This window comes from Rhinolophus sinicus, linkage group LG04, assembly GCF_036562045.2.
Source record: "Rhinolophus sinicus isolate RSC01 linkage group LG04, ASM3656204v1, whole genome shotgun sequence".
Classification (NCBI taxonomy): domain Eukaryota; kingdom Metazoa; phylum Chordata; class Mammalia; order Chiroptera; family Rhinolophidae; genus Rhinolophus; species Rhinolophus sinicus.
The window spans coordinates 140,635,012-140,653,883 of record NC_133754.1 but is presented as its reverse complement, the minus strand read 5'-3'; the positions used below and the strand labels follow the sequence as shown (position 1 = coordinate 140,653,883).

The following is an 18,872-nucleotide window of genomic DNA, read 5'->3' as shown; positions in this document are numbered from 1 at the left end:
AAGTCTGGAATGCACTCCTATCTGCCTTCTGGCTAATTGCCTACACACTGAGCCCTGTGAAGTGTAGTGAGTAATAGAGCAATGGACGTTAGTCACGGAGTCCTCATTCTCAGACTTCTGATGAGAGAATTCAAGTTTTCTATACGTTTCCTACAGAGACAATGTTCAGAGTTGGGTTTTATAAAATATAAATGACTGTGAGCCAAGGATGAAGAATAGACATAATGTTGAACTCCTGAAATTGCTAACTGGACCCAAACTGAATGAAAGCACACTGATTGGATACAGGGAACTTTCCATCCGTTGTTTTGAGGGTGTGTTTACTGTATTAAAAGCAGGGAACTTAGGTCTGGATTCTGGTTTCATTGGCCCTCCCATCCTGTTTCGGGAGTTTAAATTAGCACCTTTCTACAGGGTGACCTGACATTATCCATCAGACTGTACAGACTCTCTTTTCATCTCAAAGATCCACTTCTTGAAGTCGATCCATAGCAAATGATCAGGCAGGTACACAAAGCTATATGTAAAAGTGTGTTCCTCAAAGTGTTTGTAATACCCGGTTTCCCTGAAAATAAGACCTAGCTGGACAATCAGGTCTAATGCGTCTTTTGGAGCAAAAATTAATGTAAGAGCCTGTATTATATTATATTATATTATATTATATTATATTATATTATATTACATTATAAGACCCGGTCTTATAGCAAAATAAGACGAGGTCTTATATTAATTTTTGCTCCAAAAGATGCATTAGAGCTGATTATCCGGCTAGGTCTTATTTTCGGGGAAACATGGTATGAAAAAATTGGAAATAACCTAAACATTCAATAATAAAGGAAGGTCAAATAAAATGTGGCACAAATATGAAACAGAATACTCTGCAGGCATTAAAAAGGAGAGATATACATATTATCTTGGAAAGATGGCTATAATATTAATATGATGTTGAAAGTTATAAAGTAACACAATTGGAAACAATATCTTTGTATACGTGTGTGTGTGTGTGTGTGTGTGTGTGTAAGCACAGGGAAGAATTGGAAGCTGAACACCAAAATATTGATAGTAGTGGAATTATAGCTGATTTTTAACTTTCTCTCTTAACACTTGATTATTGAAAAATGTAGTATTATTACATGGGGTGGGGAGAGGTAATTTAATTTGAAAGGGGTTGGGGAAAAGCCACTCCCCTAGGAGCTGAGTGGGAGGAGAAACCCTGGGTGCCACTGTTTCAGCATCTCCTGGGAATTCTCTGGCTGGTCATCACTATGGCAGCAGGAGTACCCACAGGCCTGGGGCCTGCGAGGCAAGGCCCGTGTCAGCTGACTCATACCCAGTGTTCCATGCAGTGTTACTGTATTTGCCAGTAAGGGCCCTGGGGAGCCTTGTGTCTCCCATGGGCCCAGGATTTAGACGAGTAGAGTCACAGAACGTCTGCCATGCCTGGAAGTGTCATTAGGGCTGTCCGAATTTAGCTACAAGGAATCAGAGGTCCGGAGTATTTAAGGAACTCTCCCCAAGTCCTGGAGGTAGTTCGAGGCCAAATTGAAATGAAAGACACTGGCTGAGGCCCAAGATGAGGAGACCAGCAGTTCTTTGTGATTCTCACCAAAAACTAAGTGTTTGAATAAGAGCAGGTGGTTTCCCCTGAAACAATGTAAGAGGAGTTTGGAAAATGGCCTAGTGCCACGGGTTTCAAATCAGCTGGAGGACTTGTGAACAAACCAACCACTGGGCCCACCTGCAGAGTTTCGGATTCAATGGTCTGGGATGGGGCCCAACAATATGCATTTCTAGTAAGTTCCCAGGTGATGCTGACTGCTAGTCCAGGGACACACTTTGAGAAACGGTGACCTGGGGAGTAAGAGTCCCATACGGCAATGTATTTTCTAAACTTCTCTGATAACAAGAATCATCTGGGGAGATGTGTGAAAAATATAAATTTCAACTCCATGCCAGACTCACTGGATCGGAATCTCTGGGGAAAGTCTTGGGATGCTGTGTAATCAGATCTGGGGAAACACTCGTGCTATTGGGTAAGCCCTGCAAACCACCCGGGGACAGTGAAATTTATTTATCGCTCTAAACCAGAGTGTCCTCATCCTCTGTGCATGCTTTCACCCGGTAACCCCACCCTCCTTAGAAGTGTATCTTCTTGGATTCATCCTCATTTTTAAGTAAATTCTAAGCCATTCTTGAAAAACAAATATTTTTGTTTCAGGGGCCAAATATATTGTGCAAAAGAGATACCAGAATGCCTGCTTTCTGAGAACATCTGACGTTTTACTGAATTCCCTTTTTATAAGCATAGTCACAGTTTGAGTGTGTGTGAGTGGAAGGAATGGAAGAAATGGAAAGGAAGGGAGGAAGGAAGGAGCATTTCTAAAAGTTCCTGGTGATGGCGATGCTGCTGGTCCACAGACCACACTTTGAGAATCAGTGGAATAGACCAGCGGTTCTCAAACACACGAGGTTGGACAATTAAGTTCGCGAACTCATCCTAGGAAAAGTGCCACATACCTCATTGCTGAATATCACTACAGTCACCTTCAAAATACTCCGCTTGGGAAGCTATGCACTGATCCCAGAGCCTAGTCCACCCTTCAAAGCAATTTTGGAACTCTTTTTCTGGAATGGCCATCAGAGCTGTCGTCATATTACCCTTGATGTCCTGAATGTCATCAAAATATCTTCCTTTCAATATTTCCTTCATCTTCAGGTAAAGAAAGAAGTCATTGGGGGCCAGATCAGGTGAGTAGGGAGGGTGTTTCAACACAGTTCTTTGTTTACTGGCTAAAAACTCCCTCACAGACAGTGCCGTGTGAGCTGGTGCATTGTCGTGATGCAAGAGCCACAAATTGTTGGCGAAAAGCTCAGGTCGTCTAACTTTTTCACGCAGCCTTTTCAGCACTTCCAAAAAGTAAACTTGGTTAACTGTTTGTCCGGTTGGTACAAATTCATAATGAATAATCCCTCTGATATAAAAAAAGAGACATCGTTGCAACAAGTTTGCGAACTTAATTGTCTAATCTCGTAGCACATTAGCATTTCCTGGAAGATCTTTGAAAAATACTTCTGCCTGGGTCCCACGCCAGAAAGTAATTTAATAGGTCTGTGGTGGGGCCTGGACAGTAATTTCAATAATTAGCCAAGGTTGTGGGTCCCTAGCATAGAAGGAAATGGGTTAGGAAGAGGCAGGCCTGAGGGGGAAAACAGGGCTAAACACTGCCTCACACAGTTCACTGTGTATGCGGATCACCTGGGCATCCTGTTCGGGTGAAAATTCGGATCAATAGGTCAGAAGTGGGACCCAAGATTCTGCTTGTTTAACAAGTCAAGCGGATGCTGCGGCTCTCAGCTTCGGTATCACCCTTTGAGTAGCAAAGGGCTTTCGAAGGTGTTAACAAACACATGTAACTAACTATCAACACATAGTTTTAATATTTATTTTTTAAAGTGCAGAACAAATAGAAGCAATGTCAATGAGATGCAGACACTTTAAGTGAGAGACATAATAGATATTTTGCGCTTAGTGAACATTGACCTTCCCTTGATGGATAGAAAGTTTTGGTTTTGCTTCTCCCTATCCCCTACCTGTAGTTTCAAACAAATGTTTGTGGATGAATTTTGCTTTAGTGTGACACACAGATACTAACAGGCTGCCCTCTGCTCCCCCCCCCCCCCCCCCATCTGCCTGGATCTCCTTGTTCTGAGTTTGGGGATCTTGCCTCCCAGCTTCCTCATTGTCTCAGACTCAGACCTTCAGGTGTTGTCTCACAGGAGGCCAAGTGCTCAGCAATGCCCCAGGGCCCTCATTTCAGGACCTGATGGCATTTGGCTCTTGTGCTGTCAGATTGCAGCCTTCTTGGGGCATGGCTTCAGCCTGTGTTTCTGGCTTGAACCCAACCTTTCTGTGCTGGGTTAGGGGTGAAGCCTTTTCTCTGGCAAGTTCCATCCCCTGGCACTCTCCTAGTGTGGTGGAGTTGAGACATTGCTGTCAGAGCCTTTTGGAGGGGGGAGTGAGAAGTAGGGCAAGGGAGAAGCAGGACCTCTACGTGAGGAGGAAGGAATTGCAGTCCCACGTGCTGAGTCCGCTTCCCGGGCCCGTTGCATTTCCCAGCTGAACATGGCAGAAGTGTATGTGATTGATGGTGTTGACTGTTTGAAATTGGTGGGAATGACCCCAGGGGTTCTCGCATCTGAAGCTGACCAGGAGACAAGGCTCTCCCTCCTGGGTGTCGCTTGCCATTCGTCATGCTGTCACCACGCTGCTGTTATCCAAAGCATCCTTCTTCAGTGGAATGGGACACTGGCAGGAAACAAAGGTTTTCGGCCATTTCCTATGTTTAAATTAAATCTTTGTGGCAGATGCCAGTGTCCCCAGCCTTGCGCCCTGGAAATGCCCTGCCTTGCAAGGATAGAGGAATATCAGATCAGCAGGACTTTTGCAGAGTCATGAAAACAGTGTACTTGTCCCAGCAGGACAGAATGTTCTGAGTCTCCTATATTAAAAAGGGAAAAGCTTAAGTGAGATTTGTTTCAACAAAAGGAAAGCAGCATTCAAGATTTGCTGGAACAGCTTGTATGACGTGAAGGGCAACTTGAACTCGAGTGTGGCTGGTAAGGTAAAAGGTAAAGTAAGGTAAAAAGGTAAAACTAGTTTTACCTTTTAAAATCTCTGGATTCAGTTTCTGTTTCCAGCTTTTCCCATAACCATGTTCAATCAAAGTGCATATGCTATATCGATAACACAGTTTAATATTTGGGGAATTTTGTCAGGCAGCAAATTACAAAGTACCTCCTGGGCTGGGCACTTACCATCTTTTAAGTTTCTCTTAAATGAGTCGGAACTTGTATGTTCTGGGGAAACATAAGAACATCTGGGAAGTTTCTGTTCATGTGTAACTGAGCTTTCTGCTATAAACAGTGGAAAATAAAATTCTAAGAAAATCAATGTAATATCAAAGGGCTGGTTATATCTTCAAGGCAAAATTCTCTACGTGAAGTCTTAAACCATTCCTGAAAAGTCCAGAGTCCTTTTGCCAAGATATGTAACTAAGGAAGCCCTGACCTACCTCTCCTTAAGGATGGTAAACAAATTACTGAGAAATAAGCTCATTTATTTTATGTTACTCATTGGCTTTAAAGGACTTTACTTTCCACTTAGAATAAAACTCACTCACCTTCCTGTGGCCAACAAGACCCAGCAAATCTCAGAATCCAGCCTCTGCTCTCCTCTTAGCCCAATTTGCACTTTCCCTCTCTTAATAAACTCAGTTGCTCACATACATAGAGCTTTATCCTGCTCCACAGCCTTCAGACCATCCTTTTACAGAAAAAAACAAAACGTTTTTAATTTTTTTAATTGATGAAGAACACTTTATTAATTTTTACTTTTATCAACCTTCTTTTTTTGGTGTTATGTCTAGAACTCTTCTCTAAGCCCTAGGTCTTGCAGATCTTCTGTTTTCTTCTAAAAGTTTTATAGTTGTTTTTTTGTTTTACATTCAAGACTATGGTTCATTTTGAATTAATTTTTGTGTGATGAATTATTAAGATCAAGGCTTTTTTTTTTTTTTTTTTTTTTACCTATACATAGCCAAGTGCTGTAGCACCATTTTTTGAAAAGACTTTCCTTCCTTGATGGAGTTGTTTTCTCGGCCATTGTGGAAAATCGAGTGGCAGCATTGGGTTGGTCTGTTTCTGGGCTCCACGCTGTTCCCTAGATCATTCTTCTCTCTCTTACGCCCAGGTTATCTCCTCCCCATCCCTCAAGTCTCACCTTCCATGTCATTCCCCTAAAGAAGGCTGTAAGGATCACCCACTCCCGTGCTTCTCCATACCCTCATCTCTAGTCCTAAGGCGTTTGGCCTCCATTATTCTCAGGCAACACGTGTTTTTGTTTTCTTTTTCTCTATCATGGTATTTAGCATAACTTGCTCCTAATTTGCTGGTGTGATTGTGTCAGTATGTATGTAATTCCTGCCTCTAAGCCCTAAGGAGGCAGGGACTGACTCTATTTTGTGTATCCCTGCAGTGCCCAGCAGGGACCCTGTCACATGCTGAGTGCCCAATCAATATTTTTTGAATGAATGGGAAAAAGGAAGGCTTCCTGGCGAATGTTTTCTAAATCACTTGGTACCGTTTTCTTAACGTCAGAGGATATTCCTGGTTCTTGCGGCCTCAGGACTTATTTTTTTCCCCATTAACTCATCTTTGAAGGCAGTGGTTTTAAGAACCTTTGACCTGCAGCAGAGGCGCCCGGAGGGCTTGTTAAAATGCAAACTGCTGGGCCCCTCCTGCAGAGTTCAAGATTCCAGAGGTTGGAGAGGCCTGAGAATTTACATTTCTAACAAGTTCCCAGAAGATCCTGTGGACGGACGCTGCTGGTCTGGGGATCCCACTTTGAGAACCACTGTCCATAGATTAAGAACCTTAGAATGGATTCTGGTCCCGTTTACTTAGTGACAGTCCCAGGCAGCCTTGAAGCTGTCCGTCATCAATGGTACTGATCAATTTAAGAGGAATCGCATCCAATCCTGGAAGAATGAAAGGGAAAATATCTGCAACCGCAGTAAATAGAACTGCACATTTTAAATTTAAATAAGAAATGATCAAAAACATTTCAAACGACACTCAACTACTTCTCTTACATCTGTGTCTGTTACATTTTGGTTCTTTAATATTTGAACAGGCAAAAGCATTGATATTTTAATTCATAAACTGTCCCCTGTAGGATGCTTGCTAAGTGAGAGCAAGACTTGATTAGTGTGGACAAATTTATAAAATCAAGGATTCGGTTTCTGCTGTGGTCTGTTTTCCCCAAGCCCTTTAGAGATGAACCAAAGCAGTTCAATAAATACTATTTCATGTGCTTATACTGAGTCATAAAATTACTTTCCTCTGAAGTCAGCAGAAAATGTAAAGGTGGCAAAAAACAAACAAAAAAATAGTTTCAGTACTAATTTTTATTTGTCTGCTCTTCTCCCGACAGTCTGTTTCCCCTTTTTTGCAGAAGAGCAGATAGTGTTCAGCCTAGGTTGTTATGATCTGATGAACTTTCATCACAGAAAATTTCCTGGAAAGAAAATCTTCCAGCATCAGTTTTCTTTAAATGTTCAGGAAGCTGTGTGGGTCCCAGCAACCCATCTGGAACAGAGCCAGTGAAGGGCTTTGAAAGTATTTGCAGGCTCTGAGATGGTTTTAACCCGTTTGTTGGCAGCACTGCCCTTTGCACACTGTTAGTAGAAAGATACTGATGTACTTTCATGGTGTAGAGTAGATGTGGATGGGCAGAGAGTGTCTGCAGGAGAGCCAGGCACACCCCTGCCCACTTTTGTGCACAAGGGCGCAGATCGTAACATGGGAACTCTTTTCCAATAAGGCAGAAAACGTAAGTAAGAAATTGCCTTTCAAAGTACAGCTAATCTGTTAAGCACACTCTGACCTACATTATCTTTGGGCCCATAGCACAGATCTCTAGATGATTTGGGGGAAGGAGGAAAGTGGGTGTCTGCTTTGTTCCCTGCTGCATCTTCAGTGCCAAAAACAGTGCTTGGCACATCATAGGAACTCACTTGTTGAATGAATGAATGAATTAGTGACTGTGGCTTCTTCCATATTTTCTCTTCATTGTCTGCAATTGAACTTGTTCCTGTGGTGTAAGTACTTCGTCCAGCCTCTTCAATATATTACTCCAAGGAATAAGTTTGAAAACATAACCGTTTAAACAAACACAGAAAGTATCTCTCATGGGCAAAACCCAATCTTTTTTTGCTACATTATAAATGAAAAGAAGAGTCCAGGTAAAATTTTAATTTAGATCTTGTTTGATCATTGAGATTTTTCCTTCACCTATATCCCACTCATATCAAGAAAAGTATCTGCTGTATTTGAGGAGGCCAAATGGTGTGGGTCATAATTACATAATTTGGTTGCAAAATAACCAAGAGTTGGTTAATATTACACCCCACAATTCCTGTGGTAGGAGCCAATATTCGAAATCACCGGAAGATAAACTGATGATGAACTGTGGCCAGAGTTTGCACTCAAACATACCTTTAATTAAGTTAACTTTTAATTAAATTATTGACAGAAATATGTGGGCAATCATACATGGTGTACAGTAAGATAGACAGGCTTTTGAATGTCGGTTTGAAAGACTGACTAAAGAAATAAATGAGCTTTGCGTTTTTTATTAGGGTAAAAATATGTGTGTGTTTGTGTTGATGTGTGGGTTTTTCACTGTTTTGTTTGTTTGGTAGAATCTGTTTCCTTTAGATTTCTCTTTAGCACCCAGTCTCCTGATGTCATCTTTCTCTCGGTCAATTCACTTTATTTACACTAAGCCCACATAGAAGCAGACCATGCTCTAACCACAGCGCTAGTATTATCGTGTACTTTCTCATCTTGTGCTTTTTCAGGTGCTATTCCTTCTGCCTAGAATGCCTTCCATCTTTTATGACTTAAGCCTAGTGGTCGCTTATGAACACAGTTTTTGGCCACACCCACCCTTTTGGGGCAAAGTAAGACCACCTTTCTATGGATTGGAGTTGACCTGTGTATACACTTTTAGGCTTTCTCCTTGTGTTGTGTCTCTGTCTGCTTCCAGCACTAGAATAGCTCAGTGCTTTAGTGTATTGTACTTGTATGTCTCCCAAATAGTGGCTGGTACAAATTTTAGAATGTCGTTGGTCTTTAAAACATGTTAGGGTAATTAAAATATACATATATATTAAATGATATGTGGGAAAGAAATAGCTTAGGGATAACAATAGCTATATTAGGATTGTGAGATAATAAATGATCCTTTTTTGCATGTTGTCTTTTCCAGATTTTAACTAGTTATTTATATTGCTTCCTTAGTTTTATTAAGTGAAGAAAAGCATCCTGTGATATAAAAGAGACTCCAGAACTTTCAAAATTGTTGTTTCTCCTGTCATAATTGTCCCTTTGAGCAGCAAGGTTCTTATTCTAATTACACTGCCCTAATTCCATCTACTTTTGAAACTCCTATGATTCCACTGAGAGCCTCCCACATGTCCTCCGTGGTGGAAATTTTTTTTCCAGTTGAAAAAGTACTTAATTTTTGGCCAGAGTCACATGACATTCATAGCAGAGTGTAAGGAACAAGGTTGATAAGCTGACTAGTATCATGTGGAATCTAGGAGAGAGTGAGACGGTCTAATACTGAGACGTTTCTTGTATGTCATAGAAGCACCTCTTCGAGTTCTTAAACACGTAAGCTCAAGGAATAAAGTGGAAAATACAATTGCCTTAAAATATATTACATAAAATTTTGAAAACATAACTTTCTATCTAAAAAGGATTTGAGCAAAGCATCCTTGCAATAAGCATATACAGAGGATGCCAAAAAAAAGTATACACATTTTAAGAAAGGAAAGAAAAACTGTATTAAAATTGTAATACTCAGTATATACTGATAACCAAAGATGAATACCAGTCACATTTGACTTCTGCGATCACAAGAGGTGCTTAAAGTGGTTACCATCAGCGTAATTTTAATACGTTTTTTTTTCCTTTCTTAAAATGTGTATACGTTTTTTTGGCACCCTCTGTACATACCTCACGTGATTGCCTTGAAAAGGACCTCGCTCGTTTATGCGTGTACGCTCTTATTTGTTAAAGTGATAAGTGCCCTCACTCTCAGTCACACAATCACAGGGGCTGGCCCATGAGTTCTAGGGCCCGACTTGCTTAGCTCTGAGTGTGGCTGTATCACGTACTAGCAGAGAGACTGCTGCAAGTTCTAAACCTCCCCAGACCTCAGTTTCCCCGCTATAAAAGGAGGAGAGAGGATTTTAGTCCTCCATAGGGTTGTTTGGAGTTTTAAGTAAGGTTATAACTGTTAAATGTTTTAAAAAGTGCCTTGAATGTAACAATTTCACCCATTCTAAGATGCACAGTTTCACATTTTAACACTTCTGAAATGAAGATGCGTCTTACAATTAATGTAATTTTTTGAAAAGCATCTCATCACCATTTAATCAGCAGTATCTTTTTTTAATCAATGATTTCAATAATGATGCACCTTAGGGTATATTACATGTTAGATTTCAATAACAAATAGTACGAGCTCAAGAAATACGAGCTGTCATCAGCAGTGCTGTCACTGTCATCATTATCTTGGTTCTAACCAAGACAGTGCGGCACTTGATTGGTTGGCAGTGTCATATCAGATCTCAGTTTCATCTGTTTGTTTACATTGATGTGTTCTTAGAAAAGATCAAGTGAGCTGTGTTTCATACTGGTTTTGTATTAAGCTCATGGGAAGTATTTATGGGGTTCATTATTGCAATGTCTGCATTATTCTCTGCATTGGGGAGCTACTAACATGTTCTTCAATGCAAATTGGTGTCTTGAAATAAATAAGAAGAAGAAGATAAATTCTTTATTTTCTCAATTGACATATTTTCCTAAATCCTTTCGAAGACGTCTTTTTCTTAGTAAGCAGAACTAAGCCACCATTGTACCATTTAAGATTTACTGGTTTGCAGTCTTCTCTGTGGGAGAAAAGAAGCAGTTTATTGATCTGTAACAGAGAATGGATCATGGCCAAACCTTGTCTGGTTTATACAATGCACTGACCCAAGAATCTGCATGTCATTAAGAAGACGGAATCTCATAATTTGAGACCACTTGTCAGGCATGAACAATAACTAAGAAAAATCGATACACAACATAAAACTTGTTTTTTGCACAAACGCTGCCAGGACCCATGTCCCGTGATAGGGATGACTTGTTATTTTCCCACTGATATGCTTGTAGTTCCTAATTTTAGGCTTCCCCCTCATTTTGATTTTATTGTTCACTTTGCCGGAGGGTGAAAGAGACCAATTTGAATCTGAGTTAAAGATCTGCTGCTGGGTGAAAGAGGTCCAATAAGTGGGGAGAACCTTGGACCAAAGTTTATGAAGCTTGACTGGAAAGATTCTGGGCACATCTCCATCCAAATACCTTGACACATACTTCATGCATCCATAACATATGCAGCTTGTTTCTTCTTGCCTTCTGCTTGCCTTCAAGAGTTTCAATGGTGATATTTACAAGCCATTATGAAGCAAGAATACAAACACACCAGGCTAGAAAGGCACCAGTAAATAGGGATTTCACTTAGGTTTTTGTTGTTGTTGGCTTTTGAAACTATAATTAGTTGAATAATTCCAGAAGCTGGGCTTCTTTCCTTTGCCCCCTCACATCCCCATTCCTCCTCCTTCAGTCCACCCAGTCCCCACTTTTTCTTTCTTTCTTTTTTTTAACAAAGCTACATTTATCAAACATGTACAGTCATTCCTATTTTTACATATAATGCTCACTCTATCGCTAAAGCCTGCCTTTGACTCAGCTAGCTCTGACTGCACAGAGGTTATTGCTCTCCGGGGACATTCAATGCCTGTTTCCAACAGAATGTCAGGTGATTGCCACATATATAGAATAGAGCCATCCTGCCCTCCTGGTATGCTGCCAGACAGAAACTGGGGAGCAGCAAGGAGCCTGGAGGCCACCCGTGGAAGAGTGAGAATGGAGACGCTGCTGGTGTCTGAGCAGTCGTCACTGTAAGAGCACACCTCTCAGAAGCAGCCTGGATAACACCAATCCTTTAGAGTTTGCACTGAGTTGCTTTCACGGTATTTAGCTTGGAACTGTGGTGCAAACCTATTCAAACAGTGAGGAAAATTTCACTAGCTAAGCAGCAAGAAATTTTCATTCTGTGTGATCAAAGCCATCAGTCATTTCCTCTTCCTTCCTTTTTATTTACTTATATTTCTGACCTCTTATAATCTCCATGACTGTGGTCTGGTAGTTTCCTTTTGCCTGGCACTTTTAAAATACTTTTTCCTTTCTCCAGTGCATTTTAAAGCAAATAAAACCAAAATTGACAGGAAGTATCTAATGTTTCTTTTTAACAATTATTATTAGAAAAGTAATAAAGGAGCTAAAATCATCCGTAATTGTATTACCCAGGGGCAATCGTAATGAACATTTTGGTGTATTTACTTCTAATTGTTTTAAATAAATGTCTAAATATGTACATACAGATTTTTAACAAAATTAGGTTTATGATAGAATACAGTTTTTTATCGACATACTTTAAGTATTTTTCTGTATTATTAAAAATTTGTAAATGATGTACTGACATCTAAGCAGCCACTGGCTGCTTAGATTCCAATATATGTGGCTATGTTATTAGCATTCTCCTGTTGTTGGGAGGTCATGTGGATTTTTGAATTAACACTTTAATTCTGAGCTTGGAATTTGTTGAGCTCAATTTCTTCTTATTTTGTGGATCTAAGACTTAGAATTTGGGCACATGGAATATTTCTATCCGTACCATGGTTTGCTTTCCTTGCCAGCATTTTTCAGATGGCATCTTTGGAAAAGCAAAGGTTGGAGCAATGTTCTTTCCTGTTCTTTTTCTTGTTTATTTTTTTGTTCCATTTGTTTTAAATTTTGTGATTGTAACATAAGTCATGTTGTAGTAATCTCAGCTACTTTTTTTTTTTTTTTTTAACAGGACTTTATTGGGAAATAGTGTATGTACTTCCAGGCCTTTTTTCCAAGTCAAGTTGTTGTCCTTTCAATCTTAGTTGTGGAGGGTGCTGTTCAGCTTCAAGTTGTTGTCCTTTCAGTCTTAGTTGTGGAGGGCGCAGCTCAGCTCCAGGTCCAGTTGCCGTTCGTATGTTTCAGGGGACGATTCCTTGCGGGAGTCGAACCGAACCGGCAACCTTGTGGTTGAGAGGATGCGCTCCAACCAACTGAGCCATCCGGGAGCTCAGCGGCAGCTCAGCTCAAGGTGCTGTGTTCAATCTTAGTTGCAGGGGGCGCTGCCCACCATACCTTGCGGGACTCGAGGAATCGAACTGGCAACCTTGTGGTTGAGAGCCCACTGGCCCATGTGGGAATCGAACCGGCAGCCTTCGGGGTTAGGAGCACGGAGGTTTAACCGCTTGAGTCACCGGGCCGGCCCTCAGTTACTTTTAAACAGAGAATCAATATAAAAGTGTGTTGGCCAACGTGAACCCTGAAGTTTCAAAACTGCGTCATTTGAAGTTTACCCAACAGGACAATGGTAGATGCTCAAGATTTTGTTTTAAGAGGGGTACTTACTGAATTAGATTTGTGTTTTAGAAGACTTGAGATATCCCAAAAGAACTCACATGAAGTTCATCTTTTTTAAAAAGGTGAACATTTGGTACAACGACTACTTTCAAATTGCAACTGAGTAAATGAAACTATTAAACCAGTATTCGGAAGGGAGGATAAGCTTAAAAACCGAAAATAGTTTGTGAAGTGCTGCATAATGATACACGTTTAGGAGGTCATTTGTATTTGAAGACCACTTTCCTAAAAAGTCACGTTTCTGGAGAACCAGTTTGTCTCCCATAAGAGTATTCTGTGTAGAGACCGGCTTTCCGTGCCTGTCTACAGGTGCGTCTGTGGGCCTGTTACTCCCGTAACACGGAATAGCCGGGTCTAGGGCAGCCACCACCGTGATCCGCAGGCTGTCACTCCCCACGCGGATTTGCTCTCTCCATTAGCGGTCATCTTTGTAAACAGAAGCCTAAGATTTAGTGTTGTACGTATTTTTAAATGATCCATTCTGATGGGGCTCTCTTTATTGTTTCAGGTTGAATGCGTTTGGGAACTTGATGCATAAAATTTGCATGACTCCTCACTCCTTTCTGGATCTGTCATTGGATTCAAGCCAGCATGGCTCATACCACAAAGGTTAATGGCTGTGCCTCAGGTAACTCCATGTTCTGGAGAGAGAGATCTGAGAGAGAGAGAGAGATTGTGTGTGTGTGTGTGTGTGTGTGTGCGTGTGTGAGTGTGTGTGTGTATGTAAGTGTGTAAATGTATGTCTTTACTCAAACTAATTTCTAATTTTTCTTTTAATAAATGATAGATGATAGCAAGTTGCTTAGATAACTAGGATTTAAAAACCAATTTTCTATCTATTGAAGTTGTGTTTTATTTTGTTAATCTCAGAGAATTTGCTTTTATCTTCAGTCTTTATGTAGAGAAATCAGGTAGGTAAATTATTACCTAAGTCAATTCTATTGAAGTTTGAAAGATAAATGTAAAATCCTGAGTGCTGATGCAAGTATAATGTATGCTCCTCTTGCACTTTCCTGCCCAACCAGAGGCTCTTCCCACCTTCCCTGGACAGCTATTCTAAAGCTCTATCTTTTCCCTAAAGTCCCTAGTCTGGCACCTAATTCTCAGTCCAGAAAATGGACTCCTGTCCTAAAAGGAAGAAAGTAGGGTGAGCTGGTAGCAGGGAAGGAAGTGCGAGCTCTGGTTCCAGGTCCTCGTTTTGGGGTGAGGGTAACTGGTGGGGACTGTTAAAAACAAAACACACACACACACACAAAAGAGCGATGAGAGAGGAAATGAGTTTGGGTGCTTAAAACCAATTCCTAGTACCCACCTCCAAGCAGCTGGATGTAGCTAAACAAAGGGAAAGGAAACACATATTCTCTACAGTGACTTTCCCAGAGACGAATGTGCAACAAGCCATATTATGAATCCTAAAGACTTCTCTTTCGATTCCTACTTTGGTTGTATTAGAGATGTATATGGTTTACATATCTGCTCCAATATTGCTTACGTAAAATTTGGGAGAAATTAATAGAACAAATGCCGTATGTAAGCTGTAAAAAAGCACTTGTAAAGGCCACAGCAGGAGGAAGAGAACGCTGAAGTGGGCATACCCAGCCCATGGATGTGACTTTTTGTTTCGGTAATCTCAGCTGCAAGTACCCTCTCTGGCAAGAATGCCATCGCTTGCCCAAAACCAAACGCAAATCCCAGTTGTTTATTTTGTCTGTTATTTTGCTTGTCCTTCTTAGTGCCCAATTTCTTGAGCCTATTATAGATGCTACTGTCAATAATGAAATGAGTGACAATATCTAATATTTAATGAGCACTTAGTATGTACCAGGGTGCCCATGATGCTTTGCTGTTTTATCCTCATGGTAACCCTATAAGATTATACTATTATCATCACCACCACCACTGTCATCCCTATGTGGTGGCACAGAGACGCTCAGTAAGTTATCTAAGTGACATGAGAAAAGTCAGGATTATGACTTGTTTGATAAGGGAGGAGACGGAAACATTGTGAAATTTCTTGAGAGTGGGTGGGTTTCAGTCTCCTGTTATGCTATGATCTCCTTCCCTGTCCTGCCCTCGTTTCCATTCACACACTCAGAGGAAGTGGGGCTTGGAGTTTTTCAGGCCTCAGACTCGACCCTCTAGAGCAGGGGTGTCAAAACTGTGGCCCCGCGGGCCAACTGAGGTCCACAATCCATTATTAATTGGCCATGCTGCAAATTCCAAAAATATATTTAGTTTATTTAAATAAACCAGGTGAGGCAATACGTACTTCACCTCAAGTGAGTGGCCCGGCTGTTTGTGTATTTTACCGCATGTGGCCCTTGGTGAAAAACGTTGAAAAAAGTTTGGACACCCCTGCTCTACAGTGTCTGGCAGAATCCTGTCTTCAAGCTTTTGGGTACCTACCCCGTTTGTCCCTAATTCCTTTTGCAACTTAACTTGTCCTAGAGTGTCCCTTTTCAATTTGTTTCTGAAGTCTGATGATCCAGCTATAACCTTTCCTCATCAACTGGTGTCCTGCCTAAAAGGTCTGGGCACTGAGTTTGAATGCAGAGGAAAGCTCTAATTTGTGACCTCTGGGCATCAGGGTCTGGGGTGTTAACGCAGACAGGTATCTGGACCAGGCAAGGGAAGGCTTTTGTTTATTCTTGTTACCATGACGTCTGTAGACCAGTAAGCAAATCTGATTAGAGGCTCAGTCACATATAATTACTTTAATTATATATACAGAGAGAGAGAGAGAGAGATTTCTAAACATACATACATTATATGTGCACTTATATGATGCTCATTATAGAAAAATTTTAAAATATGGACGTGCAGTATTGTCTAAAAAAAATAAAGAATTGCTTGTAATATCACCACCAAGATGTAAATGTTTTGTTCATTTTCCATATAGTATTTAGATTTTATATATTTCACATAGTTGAGACTGTACTTATAAAAGTCATTATTTCACCTTTTCTTTTCCCACTTTGTGTTACAAAAGGAATACCTGCCTATTTTTTGTGTGTGTGTGTCTTTTTTTTAAGCCAAACTCAAACAATGCAAAAATGCATGCCGGTTATAAATACACTATTTTGAAATGTAATTAACATAAGAACATTTACAGACCCCAGATGGAGATGGGATAAAGAAGCCTTTATGGCAGCTAACAAAGGCTGATTACTGATCTCTCCCGGGAGAAAAAGATAAATTATTTGGGTAGTTTCGTAGAAGTTTTAAAGGTAGAGTAAATTGTATGTTCTTTTTCATTTTCCAAAGATAAAATATAATATTAAATATGCTTTTTAAAACTCTACTCCCCCTAGATATGCCCAAAAGGAGTCCCCCCACCCCTTCCCCTGGAAAATCACTGCTTTGGACACTATAGAGCATGGGGAGAAATCCCATATGAAGGTGGGGTCAGGATACTGGCAAAAGAAACACTGTTCATGGTCTTAGGAATAAAGCAGAGGTAAAAGAAGAGCATCCGAGAAATGCACGGCCAGCCATGCTGTGCCCTTGACTGCAAAACCCATCTGAGGATTGATCACCCCACAATCATGTCCCTGTTTATTTAGACCAGGGGTGTCAAAACTTTAAATGTTTTTCACCAAGGGCCATATGCGGTAAAATACACAAACAGCCGGGCCACTCACTCGAGGTGAAGTACGTATTGCCTCACCTGGTTTATTTAAGTAAACTAAATATATTTTTGAAATTTGCTGCGGGCCAATTAACAACGGATTGCTGACTGCAGTTGGCCCGCGGGCCGCAGTTTTGACACCCCTGATTTAGAGCTTCAACTGAGTAAGGAACGAGTCACAAGTCCTTTTATGCTCTGACTTCTCCATTGAATCCTACAGTTAGATTGGGTAAAAGATGCTCATTTGAAAGTAAGAGCAGTTAGTGAATACTATAATTTGTAAAATGTATTACCATACATTACAGACACACAAAATGCATAAAGGTTATATAAAGAATCCACGTCCATACCACCTAACTTAAGAAATAATCTTTACTAGTATATGGAACATATTGAGCGTCTCTACTGTGCCAGGTATTGTTCTGGGCACTGAGGATACAGCAGTGACGAAAATGGACAAAACTCTCTATCCTCAAGGATCTCACATTCTAGTGGACATTGAGGTCTCCTGTGGACAGAGTATCCAGATGAAAAAGAGGACATATTTATACTTTAAAAGTATTTGTTGTTTATCTGAAATTCAAATTCAACTGGGTGTCCTCTGCTTTTATTTGCTAACCCTGGCACCCTACCTGTGTCGCTCTCCTCGATGGCATCTTGTTTTTTACCATCCACCCTGTCAATATCAGTCATTTGTCAGTGTTGTCTCTTTTTCACCAGATCCTTCATCCAACTTCCACTGACTGGTCCACTTTTGTTTTTATTAATTTAAATCATTTTATTCTTCTATTACTAAGAGTACCCTGATGTCATTTGTTATTTGTTCCTATGAGCACCGTACATTGATCATGACTGTTTGTTTTTTTTCTTATAGCTAACTAGAAAGTAATGAGGGTTATTGGTTACAGCTGGATTTCTGTGGCGTTTAGAGATGGGGACAGTCTACTTTTTCCCAAGTTTCGGAATCATGTTGTAAACTGGATGCATGGATTGATACCTCCTGAAACACTAATTAATGTTGTGAAACTTTAATTAGAGCTTAGAATCTCCTTAGAAGCCAAATAACAAGTAGCTTATTTGTCAGATGAAGATAATAATACCTGTCCTACCGTCTTCATAGGATTGGTGTGAGAAAAAAAATAAAACAATAGCCATCAAAACACTTTTTAAGATGGAAAGTGCTGGTCAGATGTCAGAGGAGATCACTGTCCTTCTTGTTCTGCTGTCTCTGTCACGAGCTCCTGATCCATAAACCCCTGTACAGGTGCCATCATGCCAGGCCCTGTCAGATGCTGTGACATTGTGGCAGGAATTGTACTGCTGTCCTGAGTCTACAGTTAAATGAAATAAACAGATGAGCCCGATGGAGTGACTTTTTATGCCTTGAATCATCATCTTTATTTTTACTAACACTTGCCTTTTCTAGTTCGTTGTAGTTATTCCCCCTCTTGCTATTTCTCTTTCACAGGCTACATAGACATATGTATTTTCCAGACAGATACATCATTTGCTTATTTAAAGTCCTTATTGAATGGTATTGAAATTTGGTTACTTTAAATTAATATAATACATTTCATAAAATCTTGCTACCCTTGTCAGTTATGTGGCTCCTGGTTTTGTCTCCATGATGATCTGAAATGAGGTTCAAAGGCCACTGATAAGCCCTGGTCAATCAGACAGAGCCAGAGTCTCCTCGCAGGACAGGTAGAACGCTGCAATGCAGTGCAGTGCAACCCACGCTCGGTTGTGTCAATATTTTTTCTGGGCAGGAGCATTTCTCAAACAGAACTCTGAGCTCACTGCGGACAGCAAGAATTGCATGCTGCTTGTCAAGTACAAGATCAGTGTGCACAGGTCTGGCGAGAACCAACCTGGTGTTTTCTGAGACCGCCTGTAAAGAAAGTCCCGGAATACAGCAGAGGTGGTGTGTTTGTGGTGGAGAGTACTGGACCTGTCGTCTACGTTAGCATTGCTCCAAAGGTAGAGGGTGAGCTGATTAGAAACTGGGGCTGCTTTAGTGTGTGGGTGCCCTCCATGACCACCCAGGGTCTCCTGATTGCATTTGCAAAAGGATGAAATGTGTGTTCCTAGCGGTGCTTTGCATTCT

At 40.7% G+C, this 18,872-nt stretch overlaps 1 protein-coding gene across 4 annotated transcripts in view; it reads left to right on the top strand.

Annotated features, from left to right (window-relative positions):
- KANK1 (KN motif and ankyrin repeat domains 1) overlaps nt 1–18,872 on the top strand; it is a 185,638-nt gene that overhangs the window by 116,016 nt on the left and 50,750 nt on the right. For 3 of the 4 annotated variants that reach the window (XM_019730205.2, XM_019730184.2, XM_074330512.1), the window contains one exon: nt 13,646–13,765. In XM_019730205.2, coding sequence (XP_019585764.2) covers nt 13,729–13,765 — 37 coding nt within the window. In that variant the 5' untranslated portion in view covers nt 13,646–13,728. Of the gene's footprint in view, nt 1–13,645; nt 13,766–18,573; nt 18,753–18,872 lie in introns of those variants that run through there. The other variant, XM_019730213.2, reaches the window with a different exon arrangement.